The following is a 12,559-nucleotide window of genomic DNA, read 5'->3' on the forward strand; positions in this document are numbered from 1 at the left end:
TCCTCCATTTTTATCAGGCAAGACCATGGACGGGAAATTATGAAAGATGCTTTTAATGAAAATACTGTACAGTATATGTAGGGCAAAGGCCAGAGGCCTTATTCAGGAATAAGAGGGTCCAAGAGGCTTCCTGCCCCTGCTGGAGCAGCAGAGCCAAGTGCTACAAAAACGCCTGGAAAGGCAGCCCAGGCCCAAGCTGCCTGCCCTGCAGAGCTCTGGGTGCCTCCTCCCAACCGGTGGGGACTGCCTGGCAGCCAGTAGCAGGTTACAGGGAGTAGCTGTTCCCACACGAGGGTCCTTTCAGTCCATTCCAACTGATGCCTCTGAGCAGCCCTCTGGGCTGCCTGGTGGGCTCAGCCCATTGTGAGTAGAAGGCAATCAGAGTAGTGAGCATCATAGCCAATCACAGGTGCTGTGCGAGTAGCTGTGCTCCTGGCCCGCGCTGAAGCCCCGCAGCAGCTCGGCTTCACCCCCAAACACCAGGCTCTCCACATCCACCTCCAGCTCCTCTGCACAAGGAGGGTTCCAGTCAAAAGCCCTGGCCCACCCACACTGCCCAGGGCCCTAGGCTTCAAGCCACTCACCTTGGTCTGAGTCCGAGCGCTCAGAAGAGAGGCCTGAAGAGTCCAGGCTATCCGCTCGCAACCTCTCACCTACTGGCAGCCCCCGGAGCTGCTCCAGCTGCCTCTGCAGGCTCCGCTGTTTGCTGCGCAGCTTCTCCTTGAGCCGCCGAGCCCTCAGCTCCTGTTCCTCTAGCTTCTGTAGAGACGGTAGGAACAGGGGCTGGGGTCAGCACCCCAAAACGTGAACTTTGCCCATGTGCCACTTGGCAGTGGGCTACAGCCACATGTACCTCTCCCTACTCCAAACAGGCAGGCACATAAACCTGGGCCCCAGAGGGCTGTTGAATGTCCTCAGAAAGCAGCTCTCTCCTGTGTTTCACCCATCTGTGCTCTGGTCTAGATGGGCATGGCGTGGGAGACACGCTAATCCCAAACACACTTGTGGGCTGGCAAGTGCACATTCACTCGAGGAGGCAGCCACCTCCAGGTTCCAGCCCATTGCTGCCACATGGCAACAGGCCCAGCACTGCCAGATCTCCCCATTTCTTTAAGAGAAGCTGGAAAGCCAGATTTTTCATGTCAAATGCCCTTTGAAATGTTGCCAACTAATTTAAATTGTGAGAAAACTTAGACTAAACAAAGGCTATCAGTTTGCAATTCCTGGTCAGGATCCTCCTGGGGCCCTAAGGCTCCAGCATTAACCTCCTCCCCTCATCCCTACATGAGTTTTGTCAGCCCTAATGTTCAGAATCTGGAAGTCCAAGGGCCCAATCCTCGATGGGCAGAGGACTGGATTTAGTCTTTTAACAATAAGGGCAGATGGACTGAGGCTGTGCCTCAGTGGTAGAGCACTTGCCTAGCATGTGTGAGGCCCTGGGTTCGATCCTCAACACCACATATGTATGAATAAACAAATAAAGTGAAAAACCCATTGGCAACTAAAAAAACAAAACAAAACAAAAAACCCAATAAGGGACAGGGTATAGAAGGATGTGTAGGAGCTACCCAAAGATGGGGGTAGGGAGACACCATGGCAGAGGAGCCTGGCAAGCATGGAAAGTGTGTCTTTTTCTTTGGGGGATTGGGGAGAGACCAGTCCAAAAAAGCAGTCATGATAAGTCCTGGGTTGGAGAGGGCCTTGAGAATCATAATAAGTAAGGAACTGAGGCTTTGTTTTGTTGGGATCCCTGTCAAGGTTTTCAGCTGGAGATGGGCCTGGGCACATCTGTGTATGGCCAAGATCATTCTAAGGCAAAGAAAAAGACAGTCTGGTAGAGGCCATATAGGAAAGAGGGAGGCCAGTGAAGAGGTGTGCATAAATTAGTCCAGAAGAGGGGTGATGAGGCTTCAAGGATGGAATGATTCCCAGGACCTGCCCATGGACATCATCTACCAAGAAACTAGACCAGGAAAGCACCATGTGGTAAACGGGGACCCATTAGCCAACCAGAGTATTACTCAGCCACAGTGAAGGTGATAACAGGCACCTATGGGGCAGTGTGAATACTTCTTACATCTGGGATTTATTTGCTGGATGGCACTTGGATCTGTCTGCCACAGTGTCCAGTGCCTACAATAGGGCCTGGCACAGCAGATGCTCAATAAATATCTGTTGAAGGAAAGAATGCAAATGAGGGGGCCTGGGCCTGGATCTGTCTTTCCTCAGCACATAACTTTGCTGTGCCTCCTTCTCTTCGCCTGTCAAAAGAGCTAGGACAGGAAAAATCCTCTATTGTTTCCAAGGCTGCTTCTAATATGGGCATCCCTGGGGCTGCTTGGGCCTTGGCACCTGCACACTAACTCCTGACCACTAGGGGGCAGACAGCTCAGCCCAGGCAGTAGCAAGGGCCCTAGGAAGCCCAATGATTAGCTCCCTTAATCCCTTCTCCCTTCTGAATTCTGGAGTGGATGCCTCACAGGGTAGCATTTGGATAGATAGCCTAGAACAGCAGGTCTTGAAGGATAGGAACAGGGGAGAGTGGAAACCAACCCTCTGCAATCTAAGGGACCATTACATATGATTTATCATAGAAATTTTTTCAACAGCAATTCCCTCCCCACCAGAGGAGGAAGCAGAAGTCCAGACACAAGCCAAGTGACTTGCTCAAGGTCTCCAGGCTGGAATCTAAGTAGTAATAGCTGTAACAACAATGAACATTTACAGGGTGAATTCACTGAAGCCTCAGAACAACCCTCTGAACTATTTTTTGCTTTCCTTCCCATTTAATAGATTAGAAAACTAAAAGCACAGAGAACTGTCCCCAGTCACATAGTTGGACTATGTTTGGCCCTTTTCCCTAGTTCCACCCAGGCCTCCCATGTCACACCTGGGGACACAGGGTGCCCCCCCTCCACTTACCTGAATGTGCATCCTGGCTCTACGCAGCAGGTTCAATGTGGTGTATCGGGCACAGTCAGTCCCCAGGGGCATCTGCTGCTTCAGCTGCTCCAGGCATCGCTTCAGCTGGGCCCTCCTGTGGGGGAAGGGGTCTGGAGGGCAGTACCAGCCCCACCTCACCAGCCAGAAGGACAGCAGGAAAGGCAAGGCCAGACAGAGGTAGTTCCTGGGACCTGGTGCTGTCAGGGCTGGGGTGGGACTCACCTACGCTTCTCCAGCTCGTTGTGCACAGACCTGTCAATGCCAGGGAGGATGAGGTGAGGGGCTGTCAACTACAGCCCACATCCTTAGCCCAGGGCCCCCTGTGACTCAAAAATCTACTACAAATGTCTGCCTCAGTCAACCCTCTTGTGGGGACCTTGGTCTGGTCTTGGGCACCAGAGCCCCCAGGTAGGGGTGAGAGGAATCAGAGATACACAGACAAATGCTGTGAGAGGCCTGCCAGGTGGTTGTCCAAATGAGGCTCTCCTGCCATCCTGGCAAGAAAGGTTTCCTGGACAGAGATGACAGGTGAACTGAGCACAAAACAGAGTTTCCCACACAGGGCAATGGAGGGAAAGGCATTCGAACTGGACGAAGCAGTGTATGCAGAGTGTTGAAGTACAACAGTAAAGAAATAAGCCTGTGGAGAAGAGAGTGGTTTGATGTGTGAGTGGAAACAGGACCCAGAACTGTCTTGTTCACAGTTCCTGTCACATCAAAGGTCCTGAAGTAGTCCTTGAATTCACAAAAAGGTGTATGGGGAGGGGACAGATGGCAGGAGAGCTTTGAATGCTTCCCGGATCTGGGTACCTAATCTATAAGATGCAAACGAGAAAATGAGCAGAGGAAAGACCGAAGAAGGACAGTGCCCATCCACCCTCCCTACACCACCCCCGACGCCTGCACCCTCCTTACCGCCCACTGTCCAGAGCTCCGGGAGCTTGCGGGTGTTGCTTCTTCCTCCTGTGGATGGGGCCCGGACTGTGATGCGGGCACAGGGACGCGTAGCCATGCTCTGCCTCTGCCAGAAAGAGGCAGAGCCAGCCCGTGTCAAGCTAGGACTGGAAGGGGCCCCTGGCACATCAGGGTCAAGGAAGGGCTTCTGGCGCCGAGACCATCTCCCCAACCCTTCCCTACCCGACCGCCCGCGAACTCCTCTGAGTTGAGGATGGATTATTGCCCTAATGTGCATCGTTCAAGTTGCATTCCAAGTCGTCCAGGCCCATGTCAGTGAGGTCTCCTTCAGGAGTCTAGCCCAGAGTTCTTCCTCACCTCTCTCACGGCGCTCCAGGAACTCAGCCGCCTGCAGCAGGACCTGGATGTTGCTAGCCACAGGTTCCATGTCGGCGACAGCTGATGGCGGGCGGGCCTAGGGTGCTGGCCAGAGCGGCGGCCCCACCACTTTTGTTACAATGTAACTGACACAGGGCAACAAACACAGGCGCTCGGCCCCGCCCCCAGGATGCCCCGCCCTTGGGAACGCCCATTCATTGGGACCGCCTCCTTGGAAAACTCCCACCCTCTGCGAACCTGCCCGCCCACAAGTGGCCAGGGACGCTCGCGGGGCAGGAGTTGGCGCTGGCTCCAGTCCTGGTCCTTGGGTGGACCCCTGGGCCAGGGTCCTGCGTCTTGTTCTCTTATCTCAGCGACCCCGCGGTTCCTTGGCGTTACCAGCCCCATGCAGGCAGAGAGCCTTCCGTATACGGTGCTGCAGGGCCAATCGCTCCCCAGGAGGCCCGGGCTCTGGCGCGCACGTGGGCGCCGCGGGGGCTGGGCCAGCCAGCAACCGCTAGTCCATTCGCTTGTTTCTGGCCTAGGCTTGCTGTCGTCACCTTCTGGGTGGGACCGGAGAGCCTCTGAGACACGATTGGCTGTCGCGTGGCCCCGCCCTCTCCCGCTGCTGGTTTACACGTTCGGGCGGGAAAAGAAGCAGGTTTCAAATTTGAAAACCCAGGCGATGGGGCGGGGTTGAGCGGCAACAAGGCGGCGTTGCGCAGGCGCTGGCGGAGGCGGGGCGAACCCGGCTGTACTGTTCCTACGCCTGTCTGCGGTCTGGCCCCCCTGGGCCCGGTGGGGCCTCAGCTTCCTATCGTGTCGAATGGGAATAATCTCCCAGTTCCCCCACCTCGACTGCAGGGAAGCTATGTTGCCACGAAAAGTCAGGAGGATGAAAGCGTCCCAAGCCAGGCCATATCCTGGAAACATGCCGTCTGGCTTTTTAGGGAACCCTGGGTTCTGGAATCGGCGGGATAGGGCTCCTCTCCTATCACTGCTGACTTAGTTGTGTGTGACACGAAGGCCCTGCAACAGAGGTTGTGGAGGATCAGAGCCAATGCCTATACAGTGCCAAGTATGAAGCCGCCACCGCTTTCTAAGACCACTTCTTTCTCTCTGGTTGCCTTTCTCAGAGTCCATGAGCCCTCCCCCACCCCTTTGGTGTGGTCTGGAAAGTGATAGGCAAGCGCTCTACCAGTCAACTATGTCCCCATCCATCGCTTGGATCTTGCTAAATTGCCAAGGCTGACCTCAAATTTGTCATTCTCCTGCCTCAGCCTCCTGAGTATCTGGGAATGTAGGCTGAGAATATAGGCATATGCATCCTCAGGGCTTATGAACCCTTCTGGAAAGTGACTTTAACCTTCTGGAGTTTTTGCTGTGCCTCTTGGGCCACTACCAGCTCAGGTGTAGCCACACCTATGGGACAGGAAGGTGAGAGCAGCTCTAAACAGGATGGGGCATTACTGTCAAGCATGAGCAAACAGAAAAGGAGGAGGGTAATTACACCAAAAAGAGATATCCCTAGGTAAACACAGGCACCTGTGAGTCAAGCCTCAGTTTCTTGGAGGTTCTCTAGAGTCACTACCAGGAATCTCCAATTGCTCAAGTCAAGAACTGCTGCCTGGGACCATCCATCCTCACATCCATGGTCCATTCACTCTCAAATATTTGCTGAGTGGTTAAATGACACCAGGCACTGTCCTGGGGTGGCACAGTGGCTGGGAGAGCACAACAGTGGGCTTTTGTAGAGTTCATAGGCTTGACAGGGAGAGAGACCAATTTACTCATAAAGGCAGGGTTCCAACTTAAACAGGTCTTCTCAGGAAAAGACAATGCTGGAGGCATGCCTACGGAGCACTTTTGACCTAATCCAGGAGGTTAGAGAAGGTTTTCCTGGAGAAATGAAAGAATAGGTATTATCTGTATACAGGAGGGATGAAAGAGAATACCAGACAGAAGAGCGTGTGCAAAAGGCTGAAAAGAATGTGGCAGTTGGCAGACTGAGACAAGGCCGGTGTGGCTACACAGAGCAAAGAATGTGGTGCAGGCCAACACTTGGATAGGCTGATTGTGCCCAGAGAGGGTTGATGGGTTCCTTAAACCCATGTCTGCAATCAGTCATATCTGAAGAAAGCAGTCACAAGGCTTGTGAATGAGTTACCAGTTTTATTTCACTAAAGACACCATCCTGGGGCTGGGGCTGGGGCTCAGTGATAGAGCACTTGCCTAGCACGTGTGAGGCACTGGGTTTGGTCCTTAGCACCACATAAAAGTTAATACATAAAATAAAGGTGCTGTGTCCATCTACAACTAAAAATATAAAAACAAAAAACACCATCTCCACGATGCAGTTACAAAACTTCTAGTCAGACATCTGGCACCCAGGAGGCCCCACTTGGAGTCTGGGCAGAACTGGGGCAAGGAGGTTCTCGGAGGAAAGTTCCCAGCACACTCAGGGAAAGAAAAAGGCAAGGGAAGCGAGGCAGAGGCTGTAAAGGGACATGTTGAAGAGTTTCAGCCTTCATCCTAGAAGCCCTGGGGAAGAGTCAAGTTAGGGAACAGCATGCAAGCTGAGGTCAGCCTAGCCTCAGGCCTCCCATGAATATGGGTCTAGGGCAGCCAGGACAATACCTTCCTGGGAGAATGACAGGGGCAGGGATGGGGCTTGGACCGACAGATCTCCTGCCGCAAGCCCTCCAATGCCCTTCTGGTCCACTTTGAGAAAATGCTAGAGAGCTAGTGCCTTCTGGACCCAGGACCAACAGAGGAGGCCTATGCTCCTGCCCCTCAGAAGTCCTAGAACCTCTGTCCTAGATCCCCAGCATCCTGTACTACCTCTGGCGCTCAACAGTGCAGCAAGAACAGTGGGAAACTCAGGTCCCCTGCCCTGTGTCTTCCCACCCCCAGCCTTGCCTGCCTGTCATAGTCAACACTACTGGGTTGCCTGGAGGGAAGGAGACCCCCCCTGCTCTTGGTCCAGTCAGTTCCCCCTGAAGAGGGCAGCCTGCTCCACCTTTACCATCCTCTCACACTCTTACCAACAGGATACAGAGACTTGTCCTGCTGTCCCTCCAGAGAGTAGCTTGCGGGCAGGGAACTTGTGGGCCTGGCCTGCCCATTCTCCCTGAGCTGCCTAACCCTATCTCTCCCACATTACTCATCCTCTCTTCTTCTCAAACAGCAATATTCCTTAGTCATGGAGTTACCCAGGCTAGGCCCCTGTTAAAAGCCTGGTAATGGCTTCCCATAACCCTCAGGACAAAGTTCAAGCTGGCGGAACTACTTCTCCTGCCATGCCATGGGTCAGGCTATGCCCTTGCCCATCTCCCTGCCTCTGCCAACTGAGCTCAAAAGTCACTTCTAGAAAGTGTCAGGCCTTCCTATTTCTGTACATCCTCTTAAACAATAGTGGTTGCTGGGCACGGTACCTCCCATCTACCCAGAGGCTGGGACAGGAGCATCCTAAGTTCAAGGCTAATCTGGGAGATTTAGAAGACCCTGTCTCAAAATACATGAAAGGCTTGGGAGCAGCTCAGTGGTGGAGTGCGTGCCTAGCAGGTGTGAGGCTCTGGGTTTGATCCCCAGCACCATAAAAAAAATAAATAAAAATAAACAGAAGAGGCCCTAACACAATTTCCCAGTACTTTGAATTATCAATATCAGAGTTATAACCTGCCAGTGTTATACCATCTTGCAGTATGGCAGTAGATGTATCCTGAAAAATAAGAATCAAAAAGTGCTGGCACATTGCAGAGTCCCCTCAGTCATTAAGTGAGTCCAATCCATCATCATATTGTCTAACTAAAATGTGTCCTGAAGTGAGGCTACTCCGGCTTGCAGGCCTCTGTTCATATGTTTCATGTCCCCAAAATAGGAGTGGTCTTACCAACACATGGATTCACTCAAGTATCTGGTCAGAGCTACGAGACAACATCATCTCTTGCTCTAAGCATCTTTCAAGGTGTTATTGTAATACTGAATTTCCCTTATTGTGTGATCCATTTCCTTTACCCTCAACTTCTATTCCTCCTCTTCATTTGTCCCCACACTTTTCCACCTTTGGAAGGGATACTAGTTCAGCCACTGTCTGGCCCAGGTTGCTGGTAGTAATGCTCATCTAGCAAGTACCTCCCCTCTCAGTCCATCCTGTTTGAATAGGGTAAAGTCTCCAGGGACACAGCTAGCAGGCTGTCTTCATCACAAGGCAACCAACACATGCACTCACTATTGACCCAATTTTGGCAGATGGGTGAAGACCCAACCATTGCCCTCAGAGATTTGACATAAAGGGATAAAGGTGTGCACTCTTATACTTAGGGATCATAATTACTTCTGGCACCTGCGGTTGCAACACTGTTCCCCTGTCCCCTAAATCAGATAAGACAAAAGAAGGTGAGGCAATATGCCAGAAAAAGAAAAAGAAAAAGAAAAGTATCATCATGCCAGCATTATTCCCATTCCCTCTTTCCTAGATCCTCCAGAAAAGCTGAGGAATCCATCAGGGAGCCTCCGGAGCCCCTTCATGTTGAGTGTGAGCACACATTCATGAAGCCACATAACCAGTCCTTCAGGGCTTCAGCTCCCCATATTTGACTAAAATAGGTGTTTCCATCACCTATTCCAGTTCTTCATCAAACCGTTATTTTGAGGATACCTCTGCACCCATGGTTGGACATCATGGGCTGTAGAATATGTTCCTGGGTCTGAAGAAACTTGACCTGGCCATTCAGTATCTTCCATTCTGGGCCCTTAACACTGGCATCTTCCAGGGCTAAGCCAAGCCTGGTGCACAGGGACTGTCTATTCTTGCCAGGACCTCTGGGGCCAAGGCATTGATCTGACTTGCCAGCTATGTGCAGGGTCTTCCCTCAGAGCCTGCCCACAGCCACCTGCAGTCTGCCTCTCTTGTTGCAGACACAGTTCCTACTGACATGCTGTGCTTCGGAGAGTGTAAGAAGAACATCCTGGACACACTCCCCGTCTACATTGCTGTAGCACCCACACCGTGTCTGCTCCTTTAATGGGCCCTGTGTGAGTTCCGTGGAACATCCACTCCCTGGTTCTGAACACCTTCCAATCCTGGAATGCGGTTCTTCTGTGGCATCTGCAAGACCTCCTTTGATGTACCCCCAGATTCCTATAGCGATTTCCATGGAGCCAGTGCTCCACTCAGGAGTCCCCAAAATAGATCCTTTTCCCACTGCCCTGAGTTGGTGGAAACCCAAACATGAGGCAAGCAGCATGCAGTGATGCTTCCCAGGTCGGTTTATTTCTGCTTTCCTCAGTGAGAGTGGCAGCCTTCCAGAGAGAAAACTGTCCTCTCACCCTGAAACATCCATCCACGAGCCAAGAGGCTCCTTGTTGTTCAATAAAAGTTGTTCATAGGGCACTTCCCAAGTGGACCAAATGGCCACAGAATCCAGAAACTTCTCAGGTGATTCGAAAGGCAGCCCCAGGGAAAAAGACCTCAGGCCTGCCTCCTTGCTCTCCCTGGGCATCTTTCTGTGTAAAATGTTTCCATTTTATTATGGACTCATCCAGGCAGGTGCCACCTTCATCTGAGCATTTTCTAACATCATCTGAGACATAATGGGTCTTTCAGATTTCTTTAAGTCATAGTGGCAATCTCAAAATCACTTTGTCTCTAAAATCACTTTGCCTCTAAAATGACAATGTTTTAGTCTAAAAAAATCCCACAAATTGCCACTAGGTGACACTCACAGGGTTTTACCTGTACTCCACACAGGGCTTTTTTTTTTTTTTTTTCTTTTCCCCATTTTGTACTGGAGATTTAACCCAGGGTGCTATATCACTGAGCTACATCTCCAGCAGCAGCACCACAACCCTTTTGTTTTAAATATATTTTTGGTTGTAGATGGATACAACACCTTTATTTATTTTTATATGGTGCTTATTTTATGTCCTCAGATCAAACCCAATACCTCCCAGGTGCTAGGCAAGTGCTCTACCACTGAGCTACAGCCCCAGCCCATCCCCAGCCCTTTTAATATTTTATTTAGAGACAGGGTCTCACTAAGTTGCTTAGGGCCTGGCTAAGTTGCTGATGCTGGCCTCTAACTTGCAATCCTCCTGCCTCAACCTCCTGAGCCACTGGAATTAAGGTGTGCACAACCATGCCCAGCTTTTGTTTGTTTTTTTTGCAGTTCCTGGGGATGAAATCCAGGGTTTATTTCATGCCAGGTAGGCACTCTGCCACTGAGCTCATCTAATCGCCAGCCTCACACAGCGTTCTTGAAAAGCGAATTAGTGACCTGCATGGGCTTGAGCGATCTTACTGACTCCCATCCAGTGTGTTCAATCAGTGTTGGCAGCTAGGCAGATTTATATGCCTTTTATTTTACCAGGTTAGCCAGGGGAGGTTTCCCCAGGCCAACCCACATCTGTCTCCAGAATACCTCCAGGTAAAAAAACATGCAACCACTGTACATAGTCTGTCAGGCTTTCCAATTTCCATTCCATCAACTACTGCATTCCTGGATTCTCTGACCTCTCCCTCCCGTTAGGACTCCACAGAGAGGTTATGGAATCACTGTGTGTGATTCAAGGAATCCCAGAAAAGTCTCTTCTGTAGTCCCTGATCATTTTATCTTCTCATGCCCATATGGCCTTGGGTCTCCAGAAGGGGTAGTCATTATTATTATTTTTAGTAATGGAATTGAACCCAGGGGCACTTAACCACTGAGCCACAGGCCCAGCCCTTTTTGTATTTTATTTAGAGACACGGCCATGCTAAATTGCTTAGGGCCTCCATAAGTTGCTGAGGCTGGCTTTGAACTCACAATCTTCCTGCCTCAGCCTCCCGAGCCTCTGGGATGACAGGTGTGCACCACCATGCCTGGCAGTGGTCATTATCGTAATGACATTATGGGACCAGAGCTCCAGGAGACTTCAGATCAACTTTTTCCGAGCATATAAAATTTTTAATTTGCCTCCAAGCTTTTTAATTCCTCCAAAACGGGGAGAACAAGGCAGGCGTGTTTGGGGCCTTCAATCCTGCCTCCCGTCAGCCCCCCTATCTTCCAGGAGTGCTTGTGTTGAACCTCAGTTTTGAGCCCCTCAGCGTCTGCTCTGTACATCCCATTTCTTAAGAGCCACTGAAAGATGTCCGCGCTGCTGGGTGGGCCCCTTGGAGGTTGTGTCATTTATAAAATCCACTACGAACTTCTGCCTCAGTAACTGAGGATGGCACAGCTACACTCCCCTGCCATGGGGAAGCCATGGCCCTCCAGGAATCCGAGGTTCATCCTGTCCCAGCCTGTCGTCCAGTTCCTACAGGTAGGAAATGTCTCACCTGAGGGCCTGCCGTTCATATCCAAAGCAAGGAGTCCAGAGCCTGTAGTTCTAACAGTGGACTTTGTTGGGGCCCTTCCACTCTATTCCCTGCCCTGATCTCTCCAGGGCCAGAGACCAGAAAACTAGCGGCCCCCCACCCCACACAGCCCACTGAAACTATTCAAACTAGGTAATCCTAAACCTGCCCACCCTGCCCCACAGGTTCCCTCCTGAGAAAACCACAGAAAAATCTCTCTCCCACCCTTTCCCCCTCCTGCCCTCTGGCCAATCCTGGTGCTGCTGCATGCTGCCCATGTTGTCACACCACAGTGAACCAAGTAAAAACTTCCTCCAGGAGGGCCATTTTTATGTCTGGTGTCTCAGCATATCCAATGGGAACAAATCCGAGGGACCCTTAGAGCAACTGGCACTGTGAGCCAACCACCTGGATTGACTCCAGATGGAGGTAATATAGCCTTAAGCTGCTCTTGGCCAACTGGGCTGTAAGGGACCCCGCAGGTTAGCAGCCATAGCCTGGGAAGGCACCACTCACTGTTAGGGTCCCTGACCCTTAATGGCTGCTGTATTGTGTTGTTGTCACCAGGTGTTGCTATGGATTCCCAACATATAGATTACAACTTGAAAATCTGAGCCACCCCTACCCAGAGCTGCTCTATAATGAATCAGCGTTGAGTGTTTGGGACTGAGCACCTGGAGCACTCGACATCTTCCTCCACATTGGTGGACAGGGGCCAGGACAGAGCACCTGGGAATGTATAGGTGATTGTCTACATCAGTTTCTTTTCTTTCTCTCTCTCTCTTTTTTTTTTTTTTTTGGTACCAGGGATTGAACCAAGGATGCTTAACCACTGACCCACATCCCCAACCCTTTATTATATTTTCTTTGAAGACAGGGTCTCGCTGAGTTGCTTGGGGCCTCGCTAAGTTGATGAGGCTCACCTTGAACTCACAATTTTCATGCCTCAGCCTCCCCAGCCACTGGGATTATAGGCATGTGCCACCATGCCCAGCTATATCAATTTCT

At 51.3% G+C, this 12,559-nt stretch overlaps 1 protein-coding gene across 2 annotated transcripts; it reads right to left on the reverse strand.

Annotated features, from left to right (window-relative positions):
- Positions 1 to 37: 37 nt before the first annotated feature.
- Positions 38 to 4,710, reverse strand: Mxd3 (MAX dimerization protein 3). 2 transcript variants are annotated; one of them, XM_046468041.2, is made up of 6 exons: positions 4,216 to 4,705; positions 3,859 to 3,964; positions 3,166 to 3,195; positions 2,923 to 3,037; positions 585 to 759; positions 38 to 509 (listed from the first exon to the last, which is right to left on the reverse strand). In XM_046468041.2, exons 1-6 carry the CDS (start codon positions 4,283 to 4,285, stop codon positions 394 to 396), a joined length of 612 nt encoding a protein of 203 aa, XP_046323997.1. In that variant the 5' UTR covers positions 4,286 to 4,705; the 3' UTR covers positions 38 to 393. The 2 variants fall into 2 exon arrangements, with proteins under 2 accessions (XP_046323997.1, XP_046323998.1); XM_046468042.2 differs by lacking the exon at positions 3,166 to 3,195 and having other exon boundaries at positions 4,216 to 4,710.
- Between the last annotated feature and the right edge of the window lie 7,849 nt (positions 4,711 to 12,559).

Source organism: Marmota monax, unplaced genomic scaffold (assembly GCF_021218885.2).
Source record: "Marmota monax isolate L192 unplaced genomic scaffold, Marmota_monax_Labrador192_F-V1.1 WCK01_AAM20220418_F8-fsc00196, whole genome shotgun sequence".
NCBI classification, from domain to species: Eukaryota; Metazoa; Chordata; class Mammalia; order Rodentia; family Sciuridae; genus Marmota; species Marmota monax.